This window comes from Nicotiana tabacum, chromosome 4, assembly GCF_000715075.1.
Source record: "Nicotiana tabacum cultivar K326 chromosome 4, ASM71507v2, whole genome shotgun sequence".
Classification (NCBI taxonomy): Eukaryota; Viridiplantae; Streptophyta; class Magnoliopsida; order Solanales; family Solanaceae; genus Nicotiana; species Nicotiana tabacum.
The window spans coordinates 74,580,586-74,600,114 of NC_134083.1; the positions used below are offsets into that span (position 1 = coordinate 74,580,586).

At 34.8% G+C, this 19,529-nt stretch overlaps 1 protein-coding gene and 1 long non-coding RNA gene across 3 annotated transcripts; both read left to right on the forward strand.

Moving 5' to 3' along the window:
• The first annotated feature begins 4,792 nt into the window (after positions 1 to 4,792).
• LOC107767637 (65-kDa microtubule-associated protein 3-like) lies at positions 4,793 to 9,455 on the forward strand. 2 transcript variants are annotated; one of them, XM_016586703.2, is made up of 13 exons: positions 4,793 to 4,948; positions 5,446 to 5,533; positions 5,622 to 5,828; positions 5,987 to 6,235; positions 6,347 to 6,556; positions 6,636 to 6,791; positions 6,899 to 7,058; positions 7,160 to 7,311; positions 7,391 to 7,478; positions 7,804 to 7,877; positions 7,983 to 8,057; positions 8,160 to 8,451; positions 8,636 to 9,455. In XM_016586703.2, exons 2-13 carry the CDS (start codon positions 5,462 to 5,464, stop codon positions 9,109 to 9,111), a joined length of 2,211 nt encoding a protein of 736 aa, XP_016442189.2. In that variant the 5' UTR covers positions 4,793 to 4,948; positions 5,446 to 5,461; the 3' UTR covers positions 9,112 to 9,455. The 2 variants fall into 2 exon arrangements, with proteins under 2 accessions (XP_016442189.2, XP_016442190.2); XM_016586704.2 differs by having other exon boundaries at positions 4,843 to 5,019.
• Positions 9,456 to 10,850: 1,395 nt separating this feature from the next.
• LOC142180325 (uncharacterized) lies at positions 10,851 to 16,749 on the forward strand. The gene is made up of 3 exons (XR_012708795.1): positions 10,851 to 10,989; positions 13,444 to 13,511; positions 16,610 to 16,749. It is a non-coding gene; the product is annotated as an uncharacterized LOC142180325 (long non-coding RNA).
• Positions 16,750 to 19,529: the final 2,780 nt, after the last annotated feature.

Genomic DNA, 19,529 nt, shown 5'->3' on the forward strand with positions numbered 1-19,529 from the left:
TTCGGTCCCCATTTTTTCAAATCATATCATCCCTCATTCAATTCGACCAAAATTGGCCATCATTTTCTTTACCCGACAACTCTTTCATCATTCTCGGGTAAAGTGGGGGCAGTTGTAGATACCCAAGTTTGCCCTCATATTTTTTCAAATAATATATATACTTTCAAAATATTATTTTTGCATCATTATTTAGCTTATAAATCTATACAAGCACTTTTTATAATTTTTCATAATTTTTAGAGCTTTAAAATTAATTTGTTTGCATTTAAATTACATAAATATTTAGTAATTATCCCTTTGAATTATTTGTGATGAATTAATCATCCAAAATTACTATTTTGTATCCTCATATATGTCTCATAATATTTTCACTTTATTTTATTTTATATATAATTACATTAGCATTTTAAAGCTATTTGCACAATCTTGCAATAATAGCCTATATTCATATACAAATACTCCTTATTTATATTATTGGTGTAAAAAGAGCATTTGTATAATGCTAAATTATTATTTTAAATCATTTTAGTATATAAAAATATTTTTATTCATTTACTAATTATTTTTATAAATTATTTTGATAAATTATGTATGTATAAAAGGCTGGCCCAATTTTTAAACCAATTTTCGGACTAAAAAATGGCCAAACACCTTAGCCCAGTAACCCCATCCCAAAGTCAAACGACCCCTTTACAAGACCTGGTCGGTATCCATTTTAATTAACCTGCCACGTTCATTTTAAATCCCGGTCGTTGATCTTGAAAGATCAACGACCCTCATTTATTCCCCTCATTTTAATTACCCACCCCAACACTAATCCTCTCATTCTCTTTAACCCGACGCCCTAAAATTCTCTCTTCTCCTCTCCACAGAAACCCTGGCCGCCCTCTCAAATCTCTCCAAATTCGTCTCAACTATGGATTCTCTCCATGATTTCCTTACCTTTTGTGTGTGATCTTGTTATTTTCTACAAAACTATGGTATCACCTAGTACTTGCCTAAACATGGCAAGTACTATCTCTCAGAATCTGGCCATTCAACTTCAATCGCTTGAATCTGGACAGTATTTAGTCCATATACATCATGACCAGGCTATATGGGTCCGATTAGCTAAGATTTTCGACCAATTTTCGATTTCTGTCAACTAGGGTTTACCTTTTTTTTTCTAATCTAATTTTTGTTGATTCTGCATGTTATTACTTCCTTATTTATGTTTGATTTTACAGTGTTTCCTTGTTCGATTTATGTCACTATATAAACCCCTCCCCATTCCCCTTTGAGAGAGAGCGGAATCGATATACTTTCACTAAAAATTAGAGCTTTGTTCTGTGATTCTCTCATTCTCTTATTCTGTACTTTGTTTTTGGCCGGCTGAAAGCCAAGGCCACTGAGATTCTATTATTCGAACTTTCTCTTGGTGCGAGCATTGCCCAGGGTTCTTTTGAAGCTCTTGGGAACTTTGACACATTGAGATTATGGGTTCTTGCGAAATTTTTGTTCTTTATTGTTGTCCGTTTAACTGGTAAGTCGCTTGACCTTTTGCAATTTCATTTTTTATGTGTCTCTGATTTGCATGTGCTCTCGCTTCTGAAATTTATGGCTTAATGCGTTTCTGGGCTACTTTATGCGTTTCTCCCCTAACTCTTTCAATATGTGGCTGCTTATGTGCTAGTTGAAGTCCTGCTGAACCTGCTTCTAAGTCCTGTGATCTGCTTGATTTGCTGCTCTATATGTTCAACTTTGCTATGTCTACTTTAAGCTATAAGTGCATTTCCTCAACTTCTGTCCCTTAACCGTTGTCCATTCTCTCTCATTTGTTACCTATGTTATTCTGAACCTATCATTCTTGGCCGACTGAAAGCCAAGGTCACCAAGGCTCTTGCTACTGACCTCCCTAGTGTGAGAACTGCTCGAGGTCCATTTGAGACTCTTGTGAACTCTGGCACACTAGGGTTTGGGGTCTTTTAGCCACTTTCTCTACTACTGAGACCTGAACTACCCCACTCAATTCTTTCTTCCTATTGTCTAATGAACATGTAAGCTGGTTGGTTTAAGTGATTTAATGCCTGGGTAATATGGTTGTGTGATTTGGTTTTGAGCTCTTCTATAGATTTTGAGTTGTGCTGATGAATATGGTTTCTTGTTGAAAATCTGGGTATACCACAGGAGAATTGTTGAAGGCCCAGCAGTGCTGGGTATTTCTTTTGGGCCTGCTGTGGGCTTGCTGTCATTATTTGTATAATATTTGTAATCATATTCATTATTGGGCCTGTAATAACTTTGTAATAAACAATTGGGATGTTAGTAAAAATGAGGGATGGGTAAATTCTGATATTTTCATGCAAGGGTAGAAAATATGCCTATAGGATTCAATGATTCATCTGCTATATATGCCATTCAATCTCTATGTGCACTGTAGAAATCATGGCATTAAGAGAAGCACACACTCACACTACTTGTCTACTAGCAAATCATGAGTTCAAATGCTTCAATTATCCCTGCTGCTACATGTTATTAGAGAACCTGCCCATGGGAAATAAATATCATTGAATTTTCCTTCAATTTGCATCGTTGCAGCATATCCACTAGAAATCATGCCTATAGGATTTTAATCATTTCATTCGCTATTGTATCGCTTTGTTCACCTAGAAAATATGCCTATAAGGTTAAAGTATAACAATAAAATTGGTTCCAATCGCCAATTGTTAGAGATCCTGCCTATAGGGTATTACTACTCGCCAAAAGTGTTAATTTTCTAAACGTTGTTTGCTGCTCGAAAAGCATGAATAATTCTGGGCTTTCCCCCAATAGATTTCATTGTCACTTAGTGCGTAAATCACCTAGACACAGCATCTATAGGTTAAATAACTGGAAATCTGCAATCTCAAATCAGCATGCAATAATTGTATAATTATTTGGAGATAAGTAACGCCTAGCCTCTGAAACCGCTTGTATTTTTAATGCATAGTCACATAGAAATCATGTCTATAGGGCTTAAGGTTCTTAATTCTGAAATGGCCTAACATGAAAACCTATTTCGTGTGCATTTGTTGCTTAAGTGTGGAGGCTAACTTGAGCCCTTAACTGCCCATATTTGAAGTCCAATATGTGTTTTGTATGTCGCCTAGTTTTGACATTTCTGAGCCACCTAAGTAAGGTCTAGAACCACCCTAGTCGAGGTCCAATACCTCCTGGACCATAGGAATGGGATGAGCAGTGCACGCATAGAGCACGACTTAGAATTGAATTAGCGCTTCAGGTAAACAACTTTAACATAGTAATCGGGTAGTAGGAGATGATAGTCTATGCATGCTGAATAATATGAGTAACTCTCTATCTCAAGGGAGTTACGAAGTATTATTTATGTTGTACTGGGTGATCCTTTAGGCTAAAAAACTTAGGACCCCCCTCCTTTTATATATTGTTATTAGATCCAAATAGTTGTGTCCCTATATTCGTACTAAGATCTGTACTAATCATGTTGTAATGAAATTCTTTGACCTTTACATTCGCTTTGTTTATTTGATCACTTAGCCTAATTGTAATCCACATAATCTTAAGTTCGACCGGGACTCACAGTTATGGATCTCGAAGAGTGCCTAACACCTTGTTATGGATCTCGAAGAGTGCCTAACACCTTCTCTTTGAGGTAATTTGAGCTCTTACCCGATCTTTGGTAACGCTGACTAGTCAAACAGAGTCATTTGCATAATAGGTGCCCTAACGCACCTTAAAAACTGTTAGGTGGCGACTCTTCTCTTTTAATACCTATCCTCCCACTCAAAAGAGTTGTCACAACGTCGAAAGCCCGCTTTCGCGAGAAAACGGGACGCGGCACATTTTATCTAAACTAATGAAAAAACTAAAAAATAGATATCCAACACTATTTTCATTCATAGTACAATTGAATTGAATGTCTTTTATTAGCATTAGTATTGATTTGATTTTGGTTTAGGATTTATTTGAGTTACTAACATTTATGGACTATAAAACTTATTAGAGCATCCAAAAATTATAAGCCCAAACTTGAATAATACGTTAAAAGATAAAACTATGAAAAAACTTAAGAAATATTTATAAACTACACTACCATAAATATTTTTATGTATTAAATATATTTAAAACTTCTATACATATAATGTTGGGTTGGTTTGGTTTCGGTTTGACTTTTTTTAGTTAAAACCATACCAAGCCAAATATGGTCGGGTTTTTTTTTCTCCAACACCAAACCATAGTCGGATTTTTTTTCTCGAATGGACTCGGATTATCGAGTTGATGCGGTTTGTCGGTTTCATTTGCAGGACAAATGAAAAGTGCCATGAACAACCAGAAAGAATAATCATTAGATAAGCGAATAAACAAATCAACCAATGATAATTAATCCTAATTTTCTTAAATTTTCGTCCTCCACAGTATCGATCCCCTTTAATCTTCATATCCTAAAATCAGTAATACCCTATCCTCCACCTTTTTAATACCCTGTTTACTTTTATAATTTACCCTTCTTTGGTACAAATTAGCATGTGTGGACTGAAAAACTCAAATTTGAGGACTGAATATCCTTTTTCGCCCCAGTGTAACTATAAAACTCAAATTTTACGACTGAATATAATTTCACTTGCCACAGTGTAACTATGAAACTCAAATTTGAGGACCGAATATCCTTTTTCGCCAGATTGAGGACTAAATTGAAATGTCAGAAAATCTAGGGACGAAACTGAACCAACGGTCGAACGTTACCGAACCTTTTGGAGAATATGACTCATTATTATACCATAGATCCGCTTATCTTCAACGGTCGAATTTTTCATATTTTAACGGCTACTCTCCTTTCTCTCTCTTAGCTACATTTGAATCGAAAAAAAAAATTCAACATCCTTTAGTCAGCTTCCAGAGCAAAAACATCTCATCTTTCGATTCCAAATCGCAAAACCACTGTTTGTTTCAGGCACTTTCCTTCATCTACCATAAATTTCCAACAACTTTTCTGTTTTTCCAATGTATTAATTTATAGGGAGAGTACGTAAATCGATGCCTAAAGCATGGTTTTTTTGTTTTATTTTTTTTAAATGTTTCCCTTGGGGATATTGAGTATTCGTATAATCAAACAAACTAGTTGAAGATTGAGGCGTAGCTGTAGCTTTGGTTGTATATGTTAGATTGGTATTTCAAAGGGATATATTAATTAACCTTTCAATATCTTTTTGTGTTGGTTTTAGCATAGAGATTTAGGGTTTATTAAAGGGATTTATCCTGGTTAATTATTTTGAAGTTTTCTAGCAGAGAATTGGTTATTGAGCAGTAATGAGGATTATTAAGATTTACTTCTATTACTGAAATTTGTGTTTGCGTTCAATTGTTACTGTTGCCTTCCATTGAAATTGCTCTCATGGTGTTTGTTTTTATGCTACACTGATCTAATTAAGATTTAATCTTTGTTAACAGATCCATTATCTTTAAGATGCCAGCTACTCAAAGTGATACAATTCAGCAAATGGAAACTACATGTGGATCACTGTTATATGAACTGCAGGTGGTTATCATGGATTTGCCACTATATCATCCTATCTCAATGCTAATCTTAAATTTCTAACATTTGTCCTTTTCTCCTCTCTTTAAAGATAATATGGGATGAAGTTGGGGAATCTGACACTGAAAGAGACAAATTGCTGTATGAGCTCGAACGAGAATGTCTAGAAGTATATAGAAGAAAAGTGGACCAAGCAAACAAGAGTAGGGCTCAATTAAGGCAGGCAATTGCTGATTCCGAAGCAGAGCTTGCAGCTATCTGTTCTGCAGTGGGCGAGCGACCGGTGCATATTAGGCAGGTCAGAAACAAAATGACATACAAGATGTTATTGTTTGGCAAATCTCTGACATGTTACTTTTTTGTGTATCCTGTTCATGTTGACTTAGAACTGGATTTACATGTTGATTTAGTTTCACAAGATCATTAATGGATTTTTACAATTAATCTTGTGCTCAGTCTGATCAGAACTTAGGTGGTCTGAAGGCAGAACTTAGAACCATTCTTCCAGAATTGGACGAGATGCGCAAGAGGAAATCTGATAGAAAGAATCAATTCATTGAAGTTATAGAGCAGATACAGAAGATGAGGGATGAAATTTTTATGCCCACTGGTTGTACTACTAGTGTGGTAGTAGATGAAAGTGATTTATCATTAAGAAAGCTAGAAGAATTACATGCAGAGCTACAGGCACTTCAAAAAGAGAAGGTCAATATTCTGCTGCACCCTAATCAGCTGTTCAAAATCCCCACAAACCCCAATCAAAATGGAAGTAAGAACTTAATATTTGACTGATCTTTATTATCCTTTTTGCGACAGAGTGAACGCTTAAAACAGGTTTTGGACCACCTAAGTGCTTTGAACTCACTATGCCTGGTTCTTGGTATGGATTTCAAGCATACTGTCAACGAGGTTCATCCAAGTCTAGGGGAATCTGAAGGAACAAAGAATATAAGTAATGATACCATCCAACATTTAGCTGCTGCAATAGGAAGACTACGAGAGGTTAAGTTGCAAAGGATGCAAAGGGTAAGCAGATGATTAAATTGTTTCAAAGTAACTTTTTTTTCCCAGTATGTAGACGTTGTTGACCTTCTGATTGTCGTAGCTGCAAGATCTTGCATCTTCCATGTTGGAACTATGGAATTTGATGGACACACCAATTGAAGAGCAACAGACGTTTCAAAATGTTACTTGTAAGATAGCTGCCTCAGAACATGAGATAACAGAGCCAAATATACTGTCGGTGGAATTCATTAATTATGTAAGTTATAGTAACTGTAGAATTAGATGAACTATTTGTCCTCATCCACTGTGAAACCAGTCCTTTGCCTACTGAGAGTGAACTAAACTTGATATTTTACTATGAAGGTTGAGGGAGAAGTGTCCCGCTTGGAAGAGTTGAAAGCAAGCAAAATGAAAGAGCTTGTTTTAAAGAAGAGGTCCGAGCTAGAAGAGTTCTGCAGAAGAACTCACTTGGTTGCTGATTCAGATAATGCGATGGATGTAGCTATTGAAGCTATTGAATCTGGTATTTATCTTGTGATCAAGAAAGCAAACCTAGTCTAACACCTATGGACTTTTTATGTGATTGACGTTAAGATCATTTGTCTTTTTCTTTCTCTTTAAAAGGAGTTGTTGATGCTGCTTCTATCCTTGAGCAAATTGAGCTCCAAATAGCTCAAGTTAAAGAGGAAGCTTTCAGTAGAAAAGAAATATTAGAGAAAATGGAGAAATGGATAGCTGCATGCGAGGAGGAGTGTTGGCTTGAAGAGTATAACAGGGTTAGTTTGCTTTTGACTTGCATTGACATGTACAACTATATACATAATTACTTAACGATCTCCTTTAATTCTTGCCTAGGATGACAATCGCTACAATGCTGGACGAGGTGCCCACCTTACTCTAAAGCGTGCTGAGAAAGCTCGTGCTTTAGTCAATAAGCTTCCAGGTATCAGTTACTTCTTGATTGTCTGCAGTCCCTTTTGTTTTGATAGCCTCATTTCTTATCTGAAATTCTTATTTTCTCATAGATGATCCAGTGATGATATTTCGTGTTTAGAAAAGATAAAGTTAGAATTGTTATCTAAGCTTACTGTTATTGATAAGCTTCCAGGTGTAAGTTACTTCTTGACAGTTTGTATCCCCTATTGTTTGGGGAGCCTCATTTCTATCTAAACTTGTTAATGTTCTCTACCATAGATCTGGTGATGAAATGTCAGTCTTGAGAATTACTTCCTGATAATGATCTCTGAACTTCTAATGTTGTTGAACAGCAATGGTCGATGCTTTGGCATCAAAAACAAAAGCATGGGAAAATGAGAGGGGTGTAGAATTCACATATGACGGAGTATGTACTCTCCACTTTTGTCTTCTAAAATAAGTCAGTTTTCTGGTATAAGTTACACAGACTTGAGCTCAATGTCACTCAAGTTTTTGATTTATTTCCTGCTAGATCCGTCTTCTCGCTATGCTTGAAGAGTATAACATCTTACGGCAAGAAAAGGAGCAAGAACGTAAAAGAGAACGTGTACGAACTACGAACTCTCAATTGGCTTTTTGTTGATCCTAAATGACTGCTTATCATTAAGAGTCATTACTAAAACCTCCACCAAATATTATCTTATCTCAGGACCAGAAGAAACTTCAAGGACAGTTAATGGCAGAACATGAGGCTATCTATGGCTCAAAGCCCAGTCCTATGAAGAACCAAAGTGCAAAAAAGGGTCGTAGAATGTCCTGCAGTGGTGCAACCAATAGAAGGCTTTCTGTTGGAGGAACAATGCTCCAAACTCCGAAGCCTGAACTGCTTCATTCGACCAAAGCGACTCCAAACACACATCAAGCAAAGAAATCTGATCTCTTTCATCAAAAAGATCAATTTAATCATTCCACCAATGATGGATTGACAGCTTTATCAGGAGGTAATCTTCTTACATTTTTAATCTCCTTAATAACCCTTGATTAACTTGGTGGAACTGTGGTAATTAAGCCCGAGAAAGGTATGACTTTTTTGGGCGTTCCTGATTTATGTTATTTTTGTGAGATGTATATTAAAAAATTCTAAATGCAAAGGTCCTTTCTCAATCTAACGCCTTCTTCGTGTAGGGAGGAAAACTTTGGATCTTGCTGGACTTCCTTCAAAAAAACAGTCCATAAATGGTTGTGAAATAGAAAAAACTATGACACGGAAACCTTTCTCACCCATTTCTTCCACTGATTCATGCAAGTCCAATGCAACTAACATTTTGGAAGATATGAATAGAAAGCATAATGACATGGCAACTAAGACGACGCTTCCTGGTAGCCATATCCCATTTTCTACTCCAGTTAAGACACTTTATACCACAGAAGAAGAGAACAGAACTCCTATAGCAATGCCACCAATTCCTGTGCCTTCTACTCCATCAACTGTGTCTGCACCTATGCAGACGGCTATAACACCGGCTCATAATGTTGCTGTTCCTTACAATTATTCCAAGCCTGTTGAGGAGATTCCTGAAGAGATTGAGTATTCATTTGAGGAGAGGAGGGCTGGATTTGTTCTTCCAAGAACACAGCTGAAGACTGTATCACTGGTTTGACACCAACCAGAATTCATTATCAACTAATGCTTTTAATTATTGTTTGGTAGTTAGTAGTCAATTCATATTGGTTAAAAAGTCAATTCATATTGGCTTCTTTAACGTGTACATAGTCTTATGAATATTGGACGTGCACTATTGGATTTTATAATATTTTTCTCCCTGATAAGCAGTGGAAGCTTCACTTTCAAATTGGGAATGTGTGCTCACTGAGGTCCCCAGAATATGTTCTTTTCCTTATCACCAACATATCCAAAAAGAAAATGTGCTGCACATCATTTATAGTGAATACTTTCTGGACTTAATGCCAAGTTGACCAATTATAGTGGCTCATAGTTCCTGTATTCTTGGAATATCCTGCAATTTGACTTCTTTAGATCTGCCAACCAATTTGGTCAGGACACCACCATTATCCAGAAAAAAAAAAAAGTAATCTGCATTCTGACTTTCAACATTGAAATTAGTGCTAGGATAAAGCTCCATAATAAGGACATCCACAGTCTTTAGATCTGCCTTTTCCTGCTTTAACAAGGATAAAAACTTCACAGTGGCAGTATAATTTATCAAAAATAAAGGGTGTCAATATATTTGGAATGGTCAACATTAATTCACCTAAAAAGACCTGCCTTTTTAGATCTGCCTTTTCTGCTTTAACAAGGATAAAAACTTCACAGTGGCAGTATAATTTATCAAAAATAAAGGGTGTCAATATATTTGGAATGGTCAACATTATAATTCACCTAAAAAGACAAAGACCGGGTCTGAGATTGGAAAATTTGTATTGCTCCAACGTTAACTTTACAGCTTTAAATAATTAAACAAACCGCAATTTAAAAGTGAACGGAATTTTCTTTCCCAATTTTTTTTTAAAATATTACATTCAATTCACTTAACTTTGCTATTTTTAAAAGCTTCATATATTAAATTCAATTCACTTAACTTTGCCATTTTTAAAAGCTTCGTATATTAAATTTCCAAAACTGACGTCAAACCATTTACTTGATCCAAATTAATGCTACTTTAAATTTTGCAATAGTATTGCTTATTTTACCCATATTTTAATTAAATTTCAAAATATTTTTCGTCCTTCACCTTTTTCCTTGCAAAAACCCTAATTCCACCAACTCCTCAAAGAAATTGTGAAAGCACAATTAATTTACACATTTTCTTTCTATTTTCATAAAAATAGTTTCTTATTTTAAGCTGTCTGTACTTTCCTCTGCAGTAGCAGAGTTTATGCCACAGTTCAGAATATCAGTAGTCATTAGATTTCCACTGCAGAAATTTGACGGAGTCAGATTATTATCTTTTTGTAGACAAAACTGATCCTAGCATTTGCGGATTCTTGGTACTCACTTGTTATATATAGCATTTGGAAAAAAGATTGTATTTTTATTCTCTTGTAATTCTGAGGTTTTGAGTTATTGAAAAAAAAATTGATCTTTAGTTGTTTTGGGGGACTTAAAAGTCATTTTGGAGTTTTCAGGGGTTTAAGGGTTTTTTGGTTATTTACTAAGTAGTGTACTAGTGTGGAGTATATGAATGAAGGAGAAAGGAGGAGTTGGTAATTCTGAAGCTCCTGAAAGCTACAGAGTGGCCCTAAAAGTATTACTTAATAATGAGTTTAGTGGATCAGTTGTAGCAGCCACAGTAGCAACACCAGTGAGTGTGGCAGCTACTTCAACAGAAGAGAAGAAGAAGAAAAGGGAAGACCTAGGAAGTATGGACCAGATGGTAAAGTGGCCGCGGTCGCATTGTCACCAATGCCAATATCAGCTTCAATTCCTCTTACTGGAGATTTTTCACCTTGGAAAAACAATGGAAGTCACCCCGTTGATTCTCTTAAGAAGAAGAACAAGTTTGAGGTCGAAACTCCAGGTAACATTTTCTCCCAACTTGTGTCTGACTGAGGCGTAGTTGTTTTATTGTTTAGAATTTGAATGGAATTTTGATAGTGATGATCGGTTAATCGGATTTAGAATTTTCTAAACGTTGGCTCATGCTGTTGAATATTTATTTGTGATTATTGATTAATGATGTTTCACAGTATGGGGCTGGATCTAGTGGTGTGGATATGTTTGCTCTATTTCTGTTTGTTTCTGTTTTGTTTATTGGATTGTGTTGTTGTAAGTATTTACTAACTTAGAGTTAGACTGGGTCCACATTATCAGGAAGGATCTTTGATGGCATTTATGATGTTGAAGAAGATAGTGAAAGGGGAGAATATTTTCTTGCATCTAAAGCTGCTAGTTTTCTTCTTCTTCTTCTTTTTTTTTTTTTTTTGGGGGGGGGGGGGGGGGGTGTAGAAACAGTTTCATGCATTGAGCAAATAGAGTTGGACCACTTGCTGTTTTGTCTTCTAAACTGAAATCACCACGCATGTCTATCTTCAGACAATAATTTTTAAACAAATAACCAAGTGCATACAGTGAAGAAGCTGATAATTTTTAAAAAGGCAGGAAAGTGACGGAATTTGTATTGTTCTGACCCATGAGACGTATTATAGACATGGTATATTGATATTTTTTCATGACAGACGAAATACTGAACTTGGAATCAGTTTATTCAGTTATAATTATAGAAGTAATTATACAAGCTAATGATACTATAAAACTCAGATGGAGTAATATTCTTTTACCGTCTCACTGATCGTTTATTCTTTTCGATTTCAACAAGATTAAAGTTTATTTCTAGCGGCAATGCGTTAAGATAGTTTACTCTCTCAGAGTGATAAAAAGGTTATCATCATTATGCAAAATTTATAGATATGTCCTCATGAATAAATGCAAGCGAGTAACAAAACTCAGTTGATTATGCTTTATATCAAATTCTGGAACTAGAATACAAATCTACGCATAGATATTTTATCAGTAGATGTAACTCTCTTATTGAAACTATATCAATAGATGTAATATAGTTGTCATATATAACCATGCTAGAGATGAAAGGCCTAAGTGAGTCTATTAGTACAGAGGTGGATCCAGAATTTGAAGTTTATGAGTTCCTACAGCCACCTCAAATTAATATATTATAATAACCGGACTAAGGAAAGAGTACCGATATTCAACATATATATTTAAAAGAGTAACAAACTACTTAAATACAACATAAGCACCGATATTTGGTTCTTTTTATAGTTTGACTTTTAGTCATTTGTTATGTTTTGCTTATCAAAGTTAAGAACACACACACACAAAAAAGAAAAACAGAATAAAGTGTAGATGTAGGACTGAGGAGTGTTTTGTAAAGTTTTGTGGAAAAAAAGGAAAAAACAAAGGGTTGTAGATTGTCTTTGAGGAGATTCGAACTCACATAAGTGGGCAACAAGAATGAGACGAACTTGGGCACCAAATCTTACCACAGAACTAGCAGCACATTTTTGAATTGGGTTCCCATCTAAATGTTATTATAATATCAACGGATTTCTTAATACAAATACGGAACCTGAACCGTTATGAAACTTTATTGCTTATGGTTTTCTCCAATTTCCCGTGGAAACTGGTTAAATTTGGTCTCTATGTGTTCTGCGGTCAAAATAATACTATCTTATTATTACCTTATAAAAAAAATACTATCTAATTATTACCTTACCTTATAAAAAAATATAATTATAACTTCAAATTCTGGATCCACCTCTGTACTAATAGACTCACTTAGGCCTTTCATCTCTAGCATGGTTATATATGACAACTATATTACATCTATTGATATAGTTTCAATAAGAGAGTTACATCTACTGATAAAATATCTTTTAGTCATTTGTTATGTTTTGCTTATCAAAGTTAAGAACACACACACAAAAAAGAAAAACAGAATAAAGTGTAGATGTAGGACTGAGGAGTGTTTTGTAAAGTTTTGTGGAAAAAAAGGAAAAAACAAAGGGAAAAGTAGATTGTCCTTGAGGAGATTCGAACTCACATAAGTGGGCAACAAGAATGAGACGAACTTGGGCACCGAATCTTACCACAGAACCAGCAGCACATTTTTGAATTGGGTTCCCCTCTGTTATTATAATATCAACGGATTTCTTAATACAAATACGGAACCTGAACCGTTATGAAACTTTATTGCTTATGGTTTTCTCCAATTTCCCGTGGAAACTGGTTAAATTTGGTCTCTATGTGTTCGGCGGTCAAAATAATACTATCTTATTATTACCTTATAAAAAAATACTATCTAATTATTACCTTACCTTATAAAAAAATATAATCTAATTATCTTGCCTATCAATTTTACTTGTTCGAAGCTGATATTATATTCTAAAAAGTTTAGTTTTCTGTGTCTTGAAGGTTTAACTTTGTTTGGCTATTACTAAATTTTCTATTTCCTTAGGTGAGAGGATGGAATACTTTGTCGGGGCAAATCTTACCGCGCATGTGATCATTGTTAATGTTGGCGAGGTAAGCCTTATGTATTAATGATTTTCCGATGTTCATACTCCAATATTAATGAATTTCAAATGTTCATACTCCGTTATGCCTGATTTATGACCTGAAGAATGAAAGGATGGTGTGCGTTAGAGTTATAGAGAGGCTAATCTTATCTGTTTCTTTCATTTATGACTATAATTATTAAATTTTTGGAGGAGGGATACAAGAAGAGGTTAATCTGATGTTATGGAATGCTTCTCGAAGTTTTCTTGTGACTTTCCTAATCCAGCCAAATAGTGGTGTAAATTTATGTTGCTTGTACTCTTCAAAATTCTTGTCGCATCAGTGTCGACATGACTTGGGTGTGGATGTGGAATCCATACTTGGATTTGGTCAACTTACCTTGGGTACTTGTCTACATCTATGACTGGGAAGTATAGATTGATTGGGTTTGGTGTGTGATGTTTATAAAGAATTTAATAATTTTAGATCTATAACTTTAATCAATCGGAATATATACTTTATATGTCGTACTATACATTTATTGGCCCTATCACATCATCCGTATCCGCACTCGAGTCCGTAACCCCAATCCTAAATTTATGGGATGAAGTATCTGACCTCTAGATCCGCACCCATATCGGATACCTGCATCCGCTGAGCAACATAGGTGTAAATGAAATTGAAGGTACAGTTAACCTAACTAGTGAAAGATCATATCCCCTTCTAGGTATACTATTTGGGAAGTGGGTTCAATCTGGCTCTTAGCTGGTGATATGTGCTCGGGAAATCAGATAAAGGACGAAGAGGAATAATGGGTCGGACACGTTGATCAAATATATGATTCTGTATGTCAAGTTCGAATTTCTCTAATGGAGCTAATTTGACTAGTCAAAAAGGAATAAACTATAAAAGGTGAATATTAAGCAAAAAAGAATTTCCATATGGATATAAATTGGATATTGGCTATATATGTCAGTCAGCCAAAGGCATCAGACCAGTAGTGAACACATGACACCCTTCTAGTGAAGACAATAGAGAAGATATATTGGTGAACAGTAAGAAATTACTCCTGAATTTGACTTGGACTTGAGGTATATAATTTTTTTATCCTTTTCAGGAGAAACAGGTTAAAGCACTTGAATAAAGTATGGTATTCTGCTTGGTGAAATTTGGTCTGAAGGAAGTAACATTTCCTGAAGCTTTGTTGTGTTTAAACGCAGCTACTTGTTAAAAAAAAATAATCCTTTTACAAGCTTAAAATGGCTTCCTTCTTTGTTCTCCATCTCCTCCTTTTCTTTTCTCTCCTCACCAACTGAGAGCTTCATTTGTATGATGTGAATCAAATTAGGTGTGTTGCCTAGACCCTTGGGTGCTAGGATTAATTATATGGCTGATGCTAATTCTCAAAAATAAAAATAAAAAATCTATGGCTGATGCTTATGTCGTAGAGAATGATACATACATGTCATAACTCTATTCTGTATCTAAAAAAGTTTCTGGTATGATTATCTATTGAGGGGAGCCTTGGCATAACTGGTAAAGTTGCTGCCATGTGACCGACCAGGAGAAATTTGGTCTGAAGGAAGTAACATTTCCTGAACCTTTGTTGTGTTTAAACGCAGCTACTTGTTAAAAAAAAAAAGATCCTTTTACAAGCTTAAAATGGCTTCCTTCTTTGTTCTCCATCTCCTCCTTTTCTTTTCTCACCTCACCAACTGAGAGCTTCATTTGTATGATGTGAATCAAAGTAGGTGTGTTGCCTAGACCCTTGGGTGCTAGGATTAATTATATGGCTGATGCTAATTCTCAAAAATAAAAATAAAAAATCTATGGCTGATGCTTATGTCGTAGAGAATGATACATACATGTCATAACTCTATTCTGTATCTAAAAAAGTTTCTGGTATGATTATCTATTGAGGGGAGCCTTGGCATAACTGGTAAAGTTGCTGCCATGTGACCGACCAGGAGAAATTTGGTCTGAAGCCGTGAAAACAGGCTCTTGCAGAAATGTAGGGTAAAGCTGCGTACCATAGACCCTGGTGGTCCGGCCCTCTCCGAACCCGGGCGCATAGCGGGAGTTTAGTGAACCAGGGCTGCCCTTTGTGGGATTATATTGGGTTGTTGTTGTTGTTTGAATTTCTATTCCCACTAAAGCAGGAGTTTCTATGTTATCTCTTCAAAGGTGAGAATTTATTGGTATATCAAGAACTAGCCCTTTTTGTTAGGGCATGTGCCACCTTTTGCTTTGCTTGCAATTCATGCGCACTTAGCCTCTTGCTGGTTTCATGCTGCTTTATACTGCTGAATGAAATGAAGCACATTATCACCATGGTTTTTAAGCCATCATAGGCTGGGCAGCCCTAGATTTCTGATAGAAAATTGTCAAAAGGTAGATTTTTCGGGAAAGGAAAGTCAAAGAGGTCAATGAGTTAGGGAGAGGTAGTTTTAACAGTTACTCCTTGTTGTGATTATTACTTCCTATCCGATATAATTGATAAAATATACTTGAACTGTAACTGGATAAGTAATTAACATGGCTCAGTTCACCTGCTTTCCTCAATAAGTTTTCTGCTTTCTCAATTATACATATTTGCATTTAACAAATGCCTATGATATAAATGTGAATGGTTTGATTTTCAACAAGAAGATATCTCAATGTCCGGATGTAGACATCTTTCTTAGGTCTTTAACAAGTGGCTGGTGCTTACTGGTTATTTCTGTTTTTAATAAAGAAGTGCTGAGTGCAAAACCACATATCACTAATTATTTTATTTAGCATGTGTTGAAACCAATTCTGCTATGAAATATTTATATCGTTTCTATTCTTTCTTCGATGTTGAATGTTAAAGGAGAGCTGCATATGGCTTCATTCAGTTTTAAGTCTTTCTAATTATCAGTATAAATATACACTTTATTCAATTGATTTGTTTTACTTTCTTGCAAACTATTGTTTATGTCATCCCTTGCAAAGTGTACTCTGTGAGAGAGAGAGAACGCGCGCGCGCGCAGAGCACCCTTTTTTCTAATCCTCAGAGTTTGTTTCCTATGATTCACGTTCAAAGTTTTGTAGTAACTGTTCGATGCATGAGCAGTTGGCTTCTCTAATTTGGTTTTATTGTTCAGTTGTGCATATCGGTTCTTGCTTAGAAAATTGTTGGTTGATTCACTGAGGAGAATCCCTCGAAAAATGTATTTCAAGAGCAGAAGAATAGCAAAACGACCTTCTAGAAGTATAGTTTTTTTGAAATGGAGTCTTTTCCATGGTCTTATACTCTTCACCGCCAGATAAAGTTACTCACTCTCAGGGAAGAAAGATTATATACAAGTGTTTATTTCCTTTGTGAATTTGCCAGATTTTTTGTATCTTCACTTTAGCATTCGGTGTATTTTGATTTATTCCAAGATGAAAAGTTAACATTATTTACAATTTATTAGAAAGAATAAAGTTATGTTATTGAAATTTTAAATGGTTATCTTAGGAAGGTAAATATTTCTATATCCGTTATTTATATTTTATTCAAACAACTAATCATACAAGTATGACTGTTAATGTTTCCCATGAACAAAAGTTGAGTACTTTTTTTATTTCTCTTCCCTCTATTTAAATTTGCAGATATTTGTTTATAAGCTTTATTTTATCATTTTAAGTAGTCATTTTTTAAATAAATTTACTATAACTTACTCGCGCAAAGCGCGAACAAAATTACTAGTTTTTCTAATAAAAGTAGTTCCTAATTTGTCCGCGGTGATAGTGTCCATGGCAAACACAAGTGTTACATCTACAATAACATGATAAAAAAACTTTTTTCTTGTTCCTTCCTTAGCTAGTAGGTTTGCTATCCTATTTTGCTCCCAATGGTTATGTTCGAGGCGTGGGTCTCCTAACCTCCTCATCAACAATCTGCATTCACTTAAGCGCTATAAATATTATTAGGGCCAAACTTTAAAAATTAGCTTATTTTTAAAAATATTTTTTTTAAAAAGTGCTTTTCAAAAAAGTCAGCTTGTCAAAAATAGCTTCTGCTTTTACTCCTAAGAAGGTATTTATCAAATTTTATTTGCCAAAGAGGCATATTCTAGGTAGAGTCCATCAACTATTCACTTTTGCAACTTCAGTATTGGATTAGTATTAATTTCTCACTGGAGAACGTAATTGATTTTTACACTTTCTATGCATTCAACTTGTTCATATAGATCATTTACTTTTATTTTTCCTATTGCCGAATTAGACTTACTTGGGCTGTATTTGGTCAAGATGGGTTGACTCATTAAATGGGTCATTGACTAATTCTGTCTAAAGTTCACTTGAATTAAGATGAGTTAGGTCAAAACGGGCTAAACAATGGGTTGTAATCCAACCCGCCAAAATGTGTTGTAACCCAAGCCTAACTGTACTCTTTAACAGCAAAATTTGTTCTTTACGCTTAACGACAAAATTTGTTTCGTGTGGGGATCAAATAGATAGAAAGACTATAATTACGTAACATCCATTACAATAGAAAGATTCTTCTCAATCCACAAAATATCGTTGTTGGCCTATTATCCTATATTCTTAATAGCAATATGTGTTAAGAGTAGAGATCAAATATATAGTTAGAAATTTTATAAGGGTTTCATAAGAAGTGACTCTTGTTCTTCTCTTTCTCACGAAAGATTGTAATTTAAGAATGTACCCACCAAGAAACTTCTTGTAAAGAAGTCTCAAATTGGCTTTTACTAATACATCCAAATGGGAAATAACCAAAACAACAGGAGTGTACGAGAATGGTAGAAAGGCCATTTGTCCGAAAGCTGGTGTGAGTTTGTGAAATTAAACAAAAAGTATGCACCAACAATATCAAAGTGATGTATAGTGATAGCAACCATTGACTAAAAAATACCTTATCACACGATCCATCGGAAACAAACTCTTTACCTTTTAGGCGAGAGTAAGGTTTACGTACACACTATCCTCTCCAGACCCCACTTATAAGATTACACTGGGTTTATTGTTGTTTTTGTACCGGGGGAATAAAAACTATTAAGACAAAACAGGACAAAACTTCCCTTAAGTGAAATTTTTTTGTAAGATGGGGTGACAATACCGAATGTAACATCTCTCCTACCTGATGAATCATCGGGACATGCCTCTAGCATCCATCGCATTTTCGAACGAACTCCTTTGCATCTTTTTCCACCACCTCAAACTCCATGTATTTTAAATTCAATAGCAGGAAAATAGAGAAAAAAGAAAAAAGGCTAGTGGAAGGGACTATAAAATGACAGATGACAAGGAAAGAAACAACAAAAGAACTACGCAATATATAGCTAAACAATAAAGATACCTGTAAAAGAACTATAATTATATAAATCAAAACTAACATTAAAGAAAAGACAACAACAAAAGCTTTATTAATAAAAGTAAGTATAAAACTAAAGGAAAGAGATAATCGAGAGGGTTTGTACTATGTAGAGAGCTTTTGTTGAATAAATTTTTATAAAGCTTGACTTTTAAACTATAAAATTTGTCTAAGAAATAATTCTTAATTAAGAAATTACTTTTAAAATCAGTTGTTTATTCTTACATAAATTTTTAAGTTATAAGAGTTATTTATCAAAAAACAAAATTAGATTAAAAAAGAGTCAAATAAACCACACGGATAGTTTTGTTTGCCAAATAGTTTGGAGTATTATCACTTCTAGCCCGCGTCGGAAACTATTTACATAGGTAGCCGAAAAAGTAGATAAAATTTATATATAACATACAGAATGTATATATATACAAAAAATATACAAATTTTATATATTTTTCGGCTATTATTTTTACAGTGGCTATACAGTGTCATTTTTCCAAATAGTTTTGGGAAACAAAATGGGCAAATAAAAATATTTAAACATGGATCTGATCCATGAACATCTCAATTTGAACACCCAAGATCCCTAGGCTACCTCACCCAACTGTATTAAGGATGTTCAAAATATAATATATAATTATATAGAGTAGTATTTGACCTATATACGCATTATAATTTTCCGGCAAAGGATGTTCGCTTAGGATCCGAAT